At 49.1% G+C, this 15623-nt stretch overlaps 1 protein-coding gene across 1 annotated transcript in view; it reads left to right on the top strand.

Annotated features, from left to right (window-relative positions):
* The first annotated feature begins 14841 nt into the window (after positions 1-14841).
* DNAJC8 (DnaJ heat shock protein family (Hsp40) member C8) overlaps positions 14842-15623 on the top strand; it is a 56551-nt gene continuing 55769 nt past the window's right edge. Inside the window, exon 1 of the mRNA XM_077480951.1 lies at positions 14842-15006. Within this exon, the coding sequence (XP_077337077.1) occupies positions 14938-15006 (69 nt within the window). The 5' untranslated portion in view covers positions 14842-14937. The remainder of the gene's footprint in view (positions 15007-15623) is intronic.

The raw sequence follows: 15623 nt of genomic DNA, 5'->3' as shown, positions 1-15623 counted from the left end.
CCCATGAAGACAGCGGGCCTGTCATTGAGTATTTTATAGATGTCCGAAATCAGACCTCTTTGAGCCGAGCCTGCTAGGATGAGGTTTTCAAAGGGGGTTGGTGTGGAGAATTGCAGACTCGGCACAAATCTTAAGGCATAATGTCGGATTTGGAGATACCCGTAGAAAACCTGCTTTGGGAGATCAAATTTGGGCTATAGTTCGGCAAAGGAATGCAGTTTACGGGTGCAAGGATTGACCAGATGTCCGTAATGGAAAAGATTTCTGGTGGTCCAGGGGGAGGACATCCGATGGGTCAGACTGTCTGGCATTTTGTGGTAATAGGCAAAGGAGGTCAGGAGGGAGCTCTCCGATCGAAGCTTATGTTGACGTGACAATGAGCGCCAGAGCTTCCGGAGCAGCGCCATCAGGCCTAGAAGTCGTGCCTGTTCAACCTCCGCATTCGCATTCCACAATAAATTGTTGGAATGTATTGGGGCTAGCTATAACTTCTCTATCTCAGTCCATTTATTATATGAACGGAGTGTGAACCAAGAAGTTATCGCCCTCAGTTGTGCTGCCTGATAGTACTTAATGAGGGTAGGGAAGGCCAGGCCACCATCCAGACGGCTGCCTGCAATACAGAATGTGGGATCCTATGCCTCATGTAGTTCCAGGTGTAGTTCAGTAAGTCAGATTGTAGTTGATTTAGTTGGCCATAGGGGACTGGTATGGGTAGGGTCTGGAAGAGGTATAATAGTTTCGGGAGGATCGTCATCTTTACGGACGCGATCCTCCAGAGCAATGAGATATGTTGTTTTTTCCACTGTTGGAGGAGGGTTCTTATGTTATGAAGGAGGGGGGGGGGAGTTTTCTTGATACAGGGTGGAATACTGTGGGGTGATATTAATTCCCAACTATTTTAGTGCCTTAGTTCTCCAGCTGTAAGGGAAATTGGTTGAAAGATGTGCTACCTCCCTTACCGGAATGTTAATGGGGAGGGCTTCCGCCTTAGAAGTATTTATTTTATAGCCCGATAAAGCCCCAAAGCGTTCCAGTTCCGCGTGAAGAATAGGGAGGAATGTCCTAGGTTGTGTTAGCGAGAGAATAATGTCGTCTGCAAACAGGGAAATTTTAAACTCTCTGTCCCTCACCATTATGCCTTTAATGTCTGGGTTATCCGGATTGTGGCTGCCAGAGGTTCGACACAAAGTGCAAAAAGCAGGGGTGATAGCGGATACCCCTGTCTAGTGCCATTCATTACTGGTAGTGGGGCAGAGAGGGAAAGGGGGTCTTGACTTGGGAGGAGGGGTGCGAGTACAGATGTTGGATAGCCCTGAAGAAGTGTCCTCTGATCCCTGTGTGGTGCAGCGTGGCGAAAAGGAAGGGCCACCCCAGACGATCAAACACCTTCTCCGCGTCTAAACCCAATAACAGAGCCTGGCCGCCCTCCCTATTCACCACCTCCACCAGGTCAATTATCTTTCTGGTGTTGTCCCCTGCTTGGCGTAGGGGGACAAAGCCTACCTGGTCTTTGTGGATTAGCGACGGGAGGACCATATTCAAGCGAGTGGACAGGAGTTTAGTAAATATTTTAAGGTCCGAGTTCAGCAGGGCCATCGGCCTATAGCTGGCACACATGGCGGGGCCCTTCCCTGGTTTGGGGATTACCGTGATAAAGGAGCTCTGCATGTCTCTCGGGATCGGGGGTATCCCGTAGGAAGGCATTAAACAACCGACACATGGCGGGGAGCAGGGACAGGAGAAATTCCTTATAATACTCATACGGAAAACCGTCCGGGCCCGGGGATTTACGATTGCGTAGGGATTTGATGGTCTTCTCTATTTCCTCCTGGGTGATCGGGGAATTTAGGGAGTCTAGATCTGCAGCTGGAAGCCTCGCTATTCCACTATGGTCTAGGTACTGCTGAAGTCGCCCAGTAGGGTCAGGCGAGGGGGGATTGGACGGGGTGTCATCTTAGAACATTTGCTTTAATTTGATTAGGGCCCTCTTATCACGACCCAGGGCAAGGTTGCCTAAAGTTGCTCTGAGGGATGTAATTTTCTTCAGGAGAGTGAGGGTGGGTGCGGTTTGCAATTGCTTCTCAAGGGTTCTAAGCTCCCTCTCCGTGTGCGTCTGCATGGCCTTCGCATCCCTCTTTAAGGCGGAAGAGAGGGCCAGACATCTGCCCCTCATCACCGCCTTATGGGCCTCCCACAAGGTGGACATGGACACCTCCCCAGTATAATTTTCCTTGAGATAGTTTCTCAGGGTAGTAAGCAATTCAGTTTTGGAGGGGTGGTGTTGAAGCAGAAACGTGTTTAGACGCCAGTTATAGGGCCTGTGTGCGGGAGAGCCCAGGTCCAGGGTAATTTCCACCGGGGCACGGTCCGACCAGGAGATCGGTAGTATCTGACCCGTTTGGGTCATACGCAAGGCGGTACTATTGACAAATAGGTAGTCTATGCGGGAGTGGGTGCGTTTACTGCCGATCGCTCGGATGGAGGGTCCGCCAGGCATCAAAGACATACTTTCTAGTAAGTTGGCGAAACTGTTTCAAGTCCCTAAGAGCTCGAGCAGTGGGTGCCCTGGGACCCACGCCCTGGCGATCCAACAGCAACAAGTGGGCAAGGTTAAAGACCCCTCCTACCACCAATACCCCATGTTCCACTCGGAAGAGGCGGTTCAGTACCCTGCTCAGGAAACCGGTTTGCTTATCATTTAGGGCATAGACTGAACAGAATGTAACCTCCTTGTCCAGCCAGAGTCCCCGAAGAATAATAAAATGGCCTAAGGGATCGGCGCAATGGGACGAGTACGTAAAAGGGGACCCTTGTTTAATCAGGATGGCTACTCCCGCTCGCTTATGGGGACCCGACGCATGGTAAATCTGTGGGTAATACCGGGAGGTGAACGTAAACGTGCCCTCCCGATTGAAGTGAGTTTCCTGCACCACTACGACACTCGCTCCCGACTGCCTGAACTCCCCCAATGCCAGCTGCCTTTTATGGTTGGAGTTTAAACCATGGACATTTAAGGATAAATACTTAGTCATGAGTACTCAGGTGGGGGGTGTATATACTCATCTGGGGTGGCCGCGCAGCAGGCACCGCACGGGAGGTAATCCAGGTGGGTAGGCGGCCAATGCTGTAGAGCCAAGCGCCTTCACATGTAGGGGAGGGACGAGGAAAAGCTAGGAAAAAAAGAAAAACAGTGAGGATGGTAAAACCAAACATAAACAACAGTATCATCAGTAGTGGACCTGTAGAGGCCAACTGGCCTAGGTCTAACAGGCTTCCCGTGTGAACCTCCTGCCCCACTCGGGTAGGGTGGGCCAGAGGGGCCCAGGGGAATCCTAAGACAAACATGCGAGACCTTATAGACCGCTTGCACTAGGAGTCCAGCAGTCTAAGGGGGGGTGGGGGGGTGGGAAGGGATACGTGGACAATGTCTCTCTAAAGTCTCCTCCGAGACTAGCCCATAATGTTCAACACATCAGTGGCAGGGTGCCATAGGCAATATCACTTGTGGCCAATCGCCAGGGTTGCTCCAGTAGAGAGGGCAGCAAAACGCCCAGGAAAAAAAGGAAGAAAAGAAATAACAAGAAGCACATGCCCTCTCAGGAAAATGGTCAATCCCAAGGAAGGCGTAATCACGGTCTTGGGTGGGGGGACCTTCTGCCACCCTGTAGGCGGTGGGGGGGTGGCGATAAGGTCCCAGTCCGGCAGCTGGGGGGTTCTAAGCTCCAGAGTGTCGCAAAACGGCTCTAAGTCCTTCGGGTATTTCAAGATCGCCGTCCTGCCTTGATGCCTGGCCGTGAGGCTAAAGGGGAACCCCCAGCGGTACGGAATATTCTCATCTTGGAGGATTCATAGCAGTGGTTGGAGTAGTCAACGCTTTTGCAGGGTGATCCAGGACAGGTCCGGGAACAGCTGAACTGGGTGATCTCCATGGGTCACATTGTGGACGAGGCAGGCTTGCCTCATGATATCTTCCTTCAAAGGATATGATGTCAGCCTGCAAATGACATTGCGGGGTCGGGCTGTAGAGCCTTTAGGCCGCAATGCACGATGAGCTCTGTCCATGTCAATATTATGGGTGTGGGCCTCCCCGAGAAGGTCGTTAAAGAGAGATCTCAGTACGTTATGGACGTTCTCCGGGGCCTCCGATTCAGGGATCCCTCGGATGCGAATGTTATTTATGCGCCCCCGATTGTCCAGGTCTTCCAAGTGGCGTTGCATATCCCTGAGGAGGGTGGGGTGTTCCGATCCCTGAATCTGAGTACGGTGAACTGCAAGCTTAGTTTCTTGGATTTCTTCCTCCGCCATCTCCACTCTGTCCGCTAGATGTTTAAGGCCTCATTGGAGGATCTGTATTTCTGATCTGCAGGTGGATTTCACGTCCTCAATTAGGTGTCTGAAATCGTCCTTGGTCGGCATCGCTTGAAGATACGCGTGCCATAATGAGGGTATCGGGGAGTGCGGCTCTCGCCCCCATGCCTGGTGGATGGTGTCAGGTGGAGAGTGAGGGCGTCTTCCGGTGTTCCCCGGGGGGATTCGGAGTAGTAGGCGGGGGAGCTGTGTTTTTCCAGGGCTCAGTTCAGATTGGGCTTCGCGAGGGTAGGTGGCCACCATCGAACACTTGAGGTGGCTGGGCCAGGGCTGAGGAGCTGGTCGCCTGGGCGTAAGAGAAGGCTGGTGCGGCAAGGGGGAGTTGTAAGCCACGGCGCCCCAAACTTGGGGGCCTCTGCGCCCCGGGTGAGGGGGGCCTGAGCGGGAGGAGCCGTTGAAGGCAAAGGCATCCATGCGCCCGTATGGCGGGGACTGGTGGGGCTGACTGGGCAGGGATGGGAAGTCCTCCTCTCCCCCTGTTGGAGTAGGTGATCCAGAGTCCATTCCCACTAGACCTGGGTCTGAGGCTGTGCGCAGCAAGCGCGGAAAGGCCTCAGAGCACTGGGTGTATGGCTGTGGCTTCAATTGGAGTCCCAAGATGGCCACCGGGAACACAGGGAGGGCGGCCTCAGGCCGGTGTACAGGCCCAAACAGAGGACTCACCACACCCCGGTCCTGGAAAGCCTCCTCCATCGGCTGGGGTACATCAGGTGGATGCAGGGGGTCCCTCGGTGGCGGCGAGGAGCCGCAATGGAAGGCTATGGCCTGCTCCACAGCGCCGGCTGGCGCCAACTTGGCCGTGCGTCCAGGCGGAGCCTCCGACGGAGTAAAATAGCCCCAGAGGGTCGAGGATGTGCCCGGGGGGGTTGGGAAGACCCCCGGGACTTGGCAGAGTGGGATGTCCTGGAGCCGCCCATGTTATGGTAGTGTGGGTGCCTTTATCTGGCTGCTGTAGCTGGGGCTATGAGAGAGCACAGTATTCAAGCTTCCATGCTTGTCCGGTGCCGGCCACACCCCAACTTCTGTTTCTAATGGCCTGTCTGGGTGAGATTTATGGCGTTTTTCGCAATCGTAATGCTTTGCTAACAACTCAGACAGTGTTTTAGCTCTTGGTCGTTGGTCTTGTCTGGTCCTTTACCTTGGAGTTGCCTACCATCGCACCCAATGTGATAACATTGGGAGGTTTCCAAGCTTTTTAGACTCACTGACGTATGGTATGTGCGTCCACCACAGTCGGTAAGAGTACCTTTTTGTGTTCACTCTATCTCTGGAAAAAGTTTATTGGCACATCCATTGGTCCATCCAGACTTCACTCCAGTCAAATCTATCTGGAAGCGGGACCATAAGAACTCTCTACATTACCTTTGTATTCAACATATGGACTAGTTCCTATATCTTATTGTGTCTCAACCGCACAATTTGAGTTTCTGTACCTTGTTTGCACTCACATTTCTTGTTTTATCACAACTGTATGATTATTTCTATTATTTGTAGTGTTTTATTTACAATTCACTGTATGTCATGTTCCCATCTTTATGGTTACATGCTTGAGTGCTGCACATATTTTTAAACTTGCATCTAAGCCTTTAAAATTAGCACTTTTGATTTTTCACGTTCGTGTCCCATAGACTTTAATGGTGTTTGCGTGTTCGAACAAATTGTTTGCCTATTCGCGTGTTCTGCTGCGAGCCGAACTGGGGGGTGTTTGGCTCATCCCTACTGAGGATCTTCTCGGGAAAGCAGCCCTCACCCACTGGAGAGGAAGAGTATGAATCTGGATGGAACAGGCCATGAAGGCCCTAGAACAGTGGGACCTGCCAGAGGCCCAAAAGAAAAACGCATCAGTGAGAGTTTGCGAGGAGCCACTGCTGAGGCTATCAGGAACTTGAGATTTAGTAACATGACCTATATAGCTTATAATTACCTGGCGGCACTTACAGGAGGCATTTGGGCGGACAGAGAAAGCAGTTGACCTAATCTATCAATTTGAACATTCCCTTCAAAACCAAGGTGAACACCTGTCTGAATACATCAGACGGCTGAACAAGATGCTATACTAGATTGTGATAAAAAAAGAATGATGCTTTCTACCATAGACCAGGCCAGAATACAACAAATCTTAAAGGGGGCCCTACACTCTGACCCAGTCTGGCTTCAGCTAAAGATTTCTGCAGGTTTTATGTCCCTAAAATACCCAGAACTCATCAAAGTGGTGAGAGAAGAGGGGGCCATGTTCGATGACAAGTGAGTAGCTGTTTGTCAAGCCTCTGCGCCCCAGACTGAAGTCGGGTCTGTGGGGGCAGTGGAGCAAAACTCTGAAATAGCTGCCCTGAAGTCTCAAAAGGCACAGATAATGGAGATGATGACCTTGTTGGCAGCGAAAATCACTAAGACAACAGATGAGAGTGTCACAGAGTCAAGAGTGCATCCGACTCTATCTACTGCTTCTGGCCAGAGGCCAATGAATTATGAAGTCTGTTTCAACTGCAGAGGAGTTGGACATTATCGACAAGTATGCCCAAGCCCAGTGAAGCCTGAAGCATAGTGCCAAAAGCAGCCGGGAAACACCAGAGGGCCCCGGTGAAGGAGTCAACCGCGTGCCCATCTACATTAGCTAGCTCCAGAAAAACCAACGACGCAAAGAGACTGCAGCAAAAGTCCAAACCCTTGCAGAGGGCTCCGGTTGTTGCCTCGGAGTGACCCAGTGTCCCTCTCCCTTTGACCCATGCTACCTGGCATTGGAGAGTCAATGCACACTTCCCACAAATTCACTGCCAAGATAATGGGACCTTCTCCCGTTGTCTCCATCCAAGCAGAGGGAATCTACACCAAGGCTCTTCTGGATACCGGAGCTCAAGTGACCCTCCTCTACAGAGATTTCTATGACAGGCATCTCAAACACTTGTCATTGCAGAAGTTGGAAGAGCTATAGATATGGGGCATTGGGACTCATAACTTCCCCTATGATGGCTATATACCAGTCAAGCTGACCTTCGATCCCTCCGTAACTGGGAAAGCTGAGACCTTTCACATTTTGGCAGTGGTCTGCTCTCGCCCACGAGGGGCCAGTAAGAGTTCTCTCATCATCGGGACTAATACTGATCTTGTCAGAAGACTGTCAACACCTCTTGTCCAAGAGCCGGACACTTCAACTACAAGTGTGCACCCCATGATGAGACAAGCCTATCAGCGCCTGGTACAAGAACAGAAGGCCCCAGCTGAAGGAGTGGGAAAGATCTGAAGCTTGGAACGGAGAGAGAAGGTGTTACAGCCTGATGAAGTGGCCTGTTTACGGGCATCTCTCAAACTAAATTGGAAACAACCAAGCCCTTTCATTGTCCTTGAAGTGACAGACAGAGAGAAGACATGGTAATGGAGATGATTCCCAAAGTGGCTCCAACCAAAGCCTTGCAGAGAAGTCATGGGAGGATCTTGGTTAGTGTCCGCAACATAACGGCCTCGCCAGTGAACATGCCAGCTCGGATGTTCCTTGGACAAGTAAATCTGGCTACCCCAGTCCCACCGTCTAATTTGGTGGGGGGAGAAAAGGATGAGATCCCTGTCGAGGAGTTCTATCCGAAGAACACTCCTCTTTCACCCGAATGGAGAGAAAGAGCCAAGACGCAGCTCCTGAAGTGGCAGGCTGCATTCTCGAACAGTGAATTCCACTTTCAATTCACTTCCTGTTATCTTTCCAACACTATGAAAAGGAAAATCATCCAAGTCCATTTCCAGTTTTGGTCACTAGATGGCGCCAAATACTAAGTAATAACTCTGTCCATAGGTTTACATATTAAAGCATTAGTAGGCAAAAACATCAGCGCTACACTTAGAAACTTGGGTGTCCCTGGAAAGCACAAGTTGGCTAACCGCTGGAAGTTGCAGCCCTATGTTGTTTGCAAACAAAGGAATCCCAGTATATCAGCATGTAACAGGTTACAGACTTTCTACCACCTTTGGAGGACCAAAGGTTCTTTGGTGGGGGAGTGTGTAGTGGGGGTCTGCTCTGCCACCCGCGGCTCCCATACTGTTATTCCCACCAGTGGCCGCCAAGCAGAAACTGACACAGGCACTGATATGCCTGTCAGCTCCTGCGTGGTCTTTTTCTCTCACCCTCGTTTCCCTTTGTGCAGAGCGACACATACACAGGTATCCACCCACTCTGCTCTTTCCCCTGCCTCCTTATTGGCAGAGACTGAGAGACAATCATCATAGAGCAGCAGCAGCAGAGAACTGTGGGATATGAAGTCCTAGCACAGAGCAGCCTGACTGACTTTTGAGGTGACAGGACTGCAGATCCCAGACTGCACTGCAGGGAGCGTGAGAATTTTTAGAGAATCTATAAAAGTACAGGGCAGACTAGGCTTATCTCCCTTCGCTTCCTGAATCCCCTCATGTGGTTGCCATCCTGCCTCTGTGAGAGGGGGATTGCTGCCTACCATGCAGAATACGACATTCCAACCCGAATGAGAGGGGCCTGGCTGTTCGCTGTTCGTCTGACATCCATCCAGCACCACTCCGGTCGCATGCCAGACGGTGTGTGTCAATCTTCACATCGGGAGATCGATACGGCAGATCTGCTGCATGAGTGTCCCTACAAATCGCCTTGATCGTTGGTGAGAGGGGAATCACTAAGCCTTTACAAATCTTTCCTCACAGTTTCACTGAGACACTTTGCACACACATCTACACCTTAGGATCCTATACTAAATCTACTTTGAACACTGTGCATAGACACCTTTAATCTTCCTAATTATAAGAAACCTATTGATTGCTACTACACCTTACTGGATTACAGTTAATGAGCTCCTACATGCCGTTGAAGAACATCAGATCTGCAACAGGGACATTACTGTTATAGGGCCCTTATACCTTTACCTTTAGACCCTTTTCACACTGAGCTGCCCCAGGCGTCAGCGGCAAATCGTCGTTTTAGAGGCGCTATCAGTTATTTTAACCCACTGCTAGTGGCCTAAAAGAGGTTAGATCTGCCCGCAAAATGCAGCTGCAGTGGCGCTTTGCCAGCGGTATGGCGGCACTGCCCCATTGTTTTCAATGGGCAGGAGCAGTGTAGGAGTGGTGTAATCATCACTCCTCCACCGCTGCAAAGAAGCTTCTGGCAGGACTTTTTGTGACACCCTGCCAGCGCCCCAGTGTGAATCAGGTCGGGCTTTCACACTGGGTTTGCAGCTGAGGATTTTTTCAGGCACTATTTTTAGCACTGTAGCTCCTGCAAAACACCTCTAGGGTGAAAGGGGTCAGACCATTCATTACAGTTAATGGGTAATAGTATGGCCTGCGGTAAATTGAAGAAAATATTGATACTTGAACTGTGTGTCATTACTGTGGTATTCTATTAATCACGTTGTCGGGTGTGCCAGAGGGGCTGAGGCCATTCCTGGGGTTGAGAGGCAGAGTAACGGGCTGAACAAACTTAAGCAGCTCCTTCGGGGGGTATTGCCAGGGCCGCTGATAGGGCAGTACAACCAGCCCCATTGTACGGGGCCCGCCCCCATCAGCTACACAGTGGGGCCCGGGCATCTTACAGTTTGTTACTGCATTTAAAAAAATAAAAATAAAGTTTCCTAAATTCCCCTCCCGCTCCTACTTGCTTACATAGGGGGGGTTAAATAATTTTCCAGGAGGGGAGTGCAGGCGCAGCAGAGGGACTATTTCTTTATTTTCGGGCACATGTACATCATGCCGCCCCACTATTTTATTAGTCCCGGCTGGCGGAGTGATACAGTGATTCTCCGTTCGTCTCCCGGCTGCATTCCTCATGAGTTATATAGAAGTTGATCGGCTGACAGGGGAGAGGAGGAGGACAGCGTTGGCTGCACTGGACACAGTGAGTGGGGAATAGAGGTTAGAATACTCACTGTGTCCTATCATATATCTCACAGCTCAGTAGGTTATCAGCATTACAATTACAACAGGTAGCACAATAAGCAGGTGCTCTGTCATGGCTCTGTCATGGCTCTAGGTCACATTGCTTTTGGGTGCTCACTGTATTATGGCTGTGCTTTGTTACAGTCTGTTACATACAGTACAGCCATAAGTTAACTCAGTGAGCACCCAAAAGCAATGTGACCTAGAGCAATGATAGAGCCATGACAGAGCACCTGCTTATTGTGTTACCTGTGATAATTGTAATGCTGATGATCATAAGAAACAACGAGATGCTACTTGAGGGTCGTTTCACACTGAGGCAGCGCAACTTACAGCGCTACTGCCTCAGGCGACCCAGACGCGACTGCTGCAGCGACTTGCAAAATGACTTCTGTATAGAAGTCAATGCAAGTCGCCCCCAAAGTCGTTCAGGAACCTTTTTCTAAGTCGGAGCGACTTGTGTCACTCCAAATAGAACGGTTCCATTGTACAGAACGGGATGCTACAAGTTGTCCTAGTGTGAACCGACCCTTACACTTCATTTGGGGGAGCAGTAAACATGCAGCAGAGCTACATTTTTACGGCTCCCCAAACCAATCCCCTTTAACTGCTTCCCATCCAGCAACGTACCAGTAAATCGCTGGGATAGACGGATGATATCTTGATCATCACTACAGCAATGATCAAGATATCATTTTTTTAGTCCCAGCAATTCTGCACAAAGTAAAGTAATCCTAATGGCTAAGAAGACACTGGATTACTTTTACAGGCAGTGGAAGGGGGTCCCATCACCACCTTTACTGCTTTTAACCACTTGCTTACTGGGCACTTAAACACCCTTCCTGCCCAGACCAATTTTCAGCTTTTGGTGCTCTCACACTTTGAATGACAATTACTCAGTCATGCAACACTGTACCCAAATGAATTTTGTGTCCTTTTTTTCCCACAAATAGAGCTTTCTTTTGGTGGTATTTGATCACCTCTGGGGTTTTTATTTTTTGCGCTATAAATGAAAAAAGACCGAAAATTTTGAAAAAAAACGCATATTTCTTTGTTTCTGTGATAAAATTTTGCAAATTATAATTTTTTTTTTCATAAATTATGGCCACAATTTATACTGCTACATATCTTTGGTAAAAATAACCCAAATTAGTGGATATTATTTGGTCTTTGTGAAAGTTAGCGAGTCTACAAGCTGTGGTGCGAATCGCACAAAATTGATCACATCTGATGTACTGGTGACCTATCTCACTTCTTGTGACCCGAACAAGTCAGGAAAGTACAAATACCCCCCAAATGACCCCTTTTTGGAAAGTAGACATTCCAAGGTATTTACTAAGATGCATGGTGAGGTTTTTGATGTTGTCATCTTTTTCCCACAATTCACTGTTTACATATTATTTACATTGGCAGGTGCGATCGCGCTGTGAACGGCCGCTTTGATTGGCCGTTCACGGCGATCTGTATTCGCCTGTCTCCGGGAGACACGGCAAATACAATACTTCCGCGATGCGCGCCCCCGGCGGCGCGCATTGCGGAAGTAAACACCAGGCCGTCCAGGGACGGCCAGGCGAAGGAAGCCGCCCGCTCTAAGGCCGTCATTCGGCCATAGGGCGGGTGGGAAGCGGTTAAGATGTGACCAGTAGCATCCGGTTCCAGGGACACAGTGAGAGGGATGGATATTGTTCTTCCCACTGTGTGATGTCAGAAACCGGAAGTGACAAGGATGTTGTCACTGCCGGTTATGTAAAGAAGCCATCACTGGCTTGAACAAGCATCTAATCAAACTGATCTTAGTTTGATCAGATGCTTTGGAGGCCAGAGGACAGATATGGGGTCTAAAAGACCTCATATCTCTCCATAAAGAGGACCTGTCATGGCCCTTGCTATCACAAGTAATGTAAAGATGCAGTGTAAGATTTTTTATTTTTTATTTGTACTAAAATACAATTTTAAATAATTTTAAACTGCCCCCCCCTTCGTGCTTATTAATTGCAAAAGTATGCATTGGCTCCACACGCATATGTAAATGGCAACAAACCTGCATTTTGTTTCAAGCCGGGATCAGGGATGGGGTCGAGGGTGGTTGAAGGGGGCCCCGTCAGGTAGGCTGTACAGGGCCCCATGATTTCTAACAGCTGCCCTGGGTATTGCTACACATAATTTTGATGATCATGGAAGTTCATGTTTATGTTGGAACTATACTACCCATGTCCTTTTTTGCCCACTTTCATGCCAACTAACAGGGCCAAGATTAAGACACATATAGATATCCACACAAAAAATGTATTACGCTTCAATGGTATGTCGGCATTAAACCTCCATCTTCTTGAAAATCATATATGTTCTGATGCAAATATTTTCCACTTAATACCCAGCCGCATTGTACTGAGGATGGGTGGCCACTGTAGGCAAAGCGATGTGCTGCTACGCTGCATGCCTACTCCCAGGTTAAAGTGGAAGTAAACCCTTCTATCGTTTTCAGTCAAGGAAGCTGCCATCTTGGCCTCTAATGATTCTTCAACTGCCATAATGCTGCCATAATGTGATCAGTTATGAAACCAGCCATTGGATGGTTTGAAAGTTTGGTTGAGAGCACAACCAATGTGAAAGTTAGCATTTCCGGCATGCCGGGAATGTAAGTGTTCTTTGAAACAGGGTTTACTCCCGCTTTAAATTAAACACAAAGCTCTGTAAATTGCGAGTGATCTGCCAGTGATCATTAGTATAAAGCAACACACTTTGCACACATTACACCTAGTTAAGAAACATGTTTAACCCCTTCATCTGCCTAGATGTTAACACCTTCCCAGCCAGTGTCATATTTTTAGCACTGATCACTGTACTAGTGTCATTGGTGATGTCAGTGACAATTAGTCAGTTTCCCCCAGCGGCAGTTAGTGTCATATCGCACTGTCACAGTCCCAAGCAGGATTCAAGCCTCTGCGGTGTGCAGCGCCAGTGATAGTCTGAGGCGCTCAGATGCACTCGGATGCACATGGGTGCACCCAATGGAGTTTTGCATTTTACACTTATTTTTAACAGTAAACTAAGGTTATATAGTGAAATACAGTACTTAGATCTCCATCTTTATTTGTTTATATGTTGAATTTTAAAAGCAGCGGCAAGCCTGCTGATCTCACAGGTTTGCTAATCTGACAGGCTGCTTTTAAAATAAAACATCTAAACATTCATATGGAGTTCTAAGTACTGTATTTCATGATATAACCTCAGTTTACTGTTAAAAATAAGTGTAAAATGAAAAAACTCCGGTGGTTGTAACAAGATGTCCGCTTTCCCCCTTCTCAGTGTATCCTTACTATGGAAGAGTGCGGGGTGTAAGGATGAGCTCAGGTGTGTTCGCATACTCCACGTGCAGAGCCCGCCAGGAAGTCGGTGCAGCGCTGCGCTAATGACAGGCAGTGAGACATTACCCTGATGCGCGGCTGCAGAGATCGGGAAATGTCTCACTGCCTGTGATTAGCACAGCTCTGCGCCGACTTCTTGGTGGGCTCTACACGTGGAGTGTGCGAACACGCCGGAGCTCATCCCTAGCAGGGTGTAGTAAGATGTTGACGATGAAAAGTACCTTCCGTTACGCGTTCTGACGGGTTGCCAAATCTAATGAAACACCGGCGCCAGGGATCTAAAAACAAGGTATCTGCTCCCCCCTCAAAAAAATATGACATGCCAAATGTTGCATGTCAGGGGGTCACCTGCTCTTAAAGCAGAAGTTAAATTTTTGAGTGGAACTCCACTTTAAAGCGGGGTTCCACCCTAAATTTGAACTTCCCCTCATCGGAACCCTCCCCCCCGGTGTCACAGTTGGCATCTTTCAGGGGGGAGGGGGGTGCAGATACCTGTCAAAGACAGGTATTTGCACCCACTTCCGGGCATAGACTCCCACAGGAGTCTATGCCTCTTCCTGTACCGGCGGGCTGTCTGCTGGGACACACAAGGGTCCCAGAGACAGCGCAGACCATTCCTATTGCGGTGCTCGACTCGCGCATGCGCAGTAGGGGACCGGGAAGTGAAGCCGCAATGCTTCACTTCCTGATTCCCTCACCTAGAATGGCGGCAGCAGCTGAGCGATTGACCGGCCTCGGCTGCCGACATCACTAGATCCCGGGACAGGTGAGTGTCCATTTATTAAAAGTCAGCAGCTGCAGTATTTGTAGCTGCTGGCTTTTAATATTTTTTTTTTTTACAGTGAAATCCCTCTTTAAGGACAGTACTTTAACAGTAAGTACAAAACCTCCCAAAAATATCTTCTATTTCTGCAAATTCCAGGCTCCACTTCCTGTAGCATTGTCTATTTATTGTTTGTTACATTAAAGTTCATTTAAAAATGAAAAAGGTGGAGTTGTGGAGGTTACATGTTTCCTGTGACAGTGGAGCTCCAGCGGCAGAGAGTCACAATAAAGTTCAGAAAAAAAAAAGAAGTGGAGGACACGTACTTCTGCTTCCTGTCATGGTGGAGCTCCACTCTGCAGCCAGAGCCCCTTGGCAAACATCAGCAAGACCACGTGTTTCACATCGTCGGAAGCTAACTAGTGTTCTGTCATAATCTCCAACCTATCAAAAACTCCAATGCTCAGTACGTGACGTAAGGATGTACCGCCCCGGCTTGCAGCGTGCGTTGCGTCTGACGTACACATCGATTGGCTTGGCGGCAACATGGCGGCACCCGAGGCCGGTGGGTCGTCGTTTTCGGCGGAAGATGCGTTTTCTACGTTTTACACCGAGGTGACGTAACGGCAGCGTTAGGAGAGCCATTGAGGGGGATTCAGCGCTCGCTTTCTAGATGACTAAGGGAGGACCTCAGTGTCTGACAGTATCAGAGTCTCTGAACACACCGCTCTGAGGTGTATTGCATGTCTAGGGATTGAACAGAAGTGTATTATGAGTCCAGCCTCCAGTAGTCTATCTCCCAGTGCATAGCTGAGCTCCCTTCTTTATCAGTTGTTCCTCCTTTTGGTTTTATGTATAGACTGCTAGACAAATGTACTATTTAAAGTGGAATTCCAACCAATAGCAGTGAAGAATATAGTACTGTACCTGTTTTACTAGTGGAGGGGTGTATACTTCTCCCACCCCAGGGTGCTGCAGCCTGTCCCTCCCATCTCCAGAGCCCTATGGTGGAGGGCACTGCTGTGACCGCTAGTCCTGTGCTATATGTGGCAAAACTGAGAAGAGTAAAAGCCACGGCAGAGGGCGAGTTATTTGCAGCAGTCCCCCCCCCTCCTTCTTCTTCCTTTCCCCCCCACAAATGAAATCCAGTATATTTTCTTTGCTGGTGACAGGGTACGTTGGCGCTCCAAATGTTTTGGAACTACATTTCCCATGGTGCTCGTGCACTCAGC

Source organism: Lithobates pipiens, unplaced genomic scaffold (genome assembly GCF_037356315.1).
Source record: "Lithobates pipiens isolate NorthernLeopardFrog02 unplaced genomic scaffold, aLitPip1_a1.2 Scaffold_16, whole genome shotgun sequence".
Classification (NCBI taxonomy): domain Eukaryota; kingdom Metazoa; phylum Chordata; class Amphibia; order Anura; family Ranidae; genus Lithobates; species Lithobates pipiens.
This window is presented reverse-complemented; position numbering and strand designations above follow the sequence as displayed.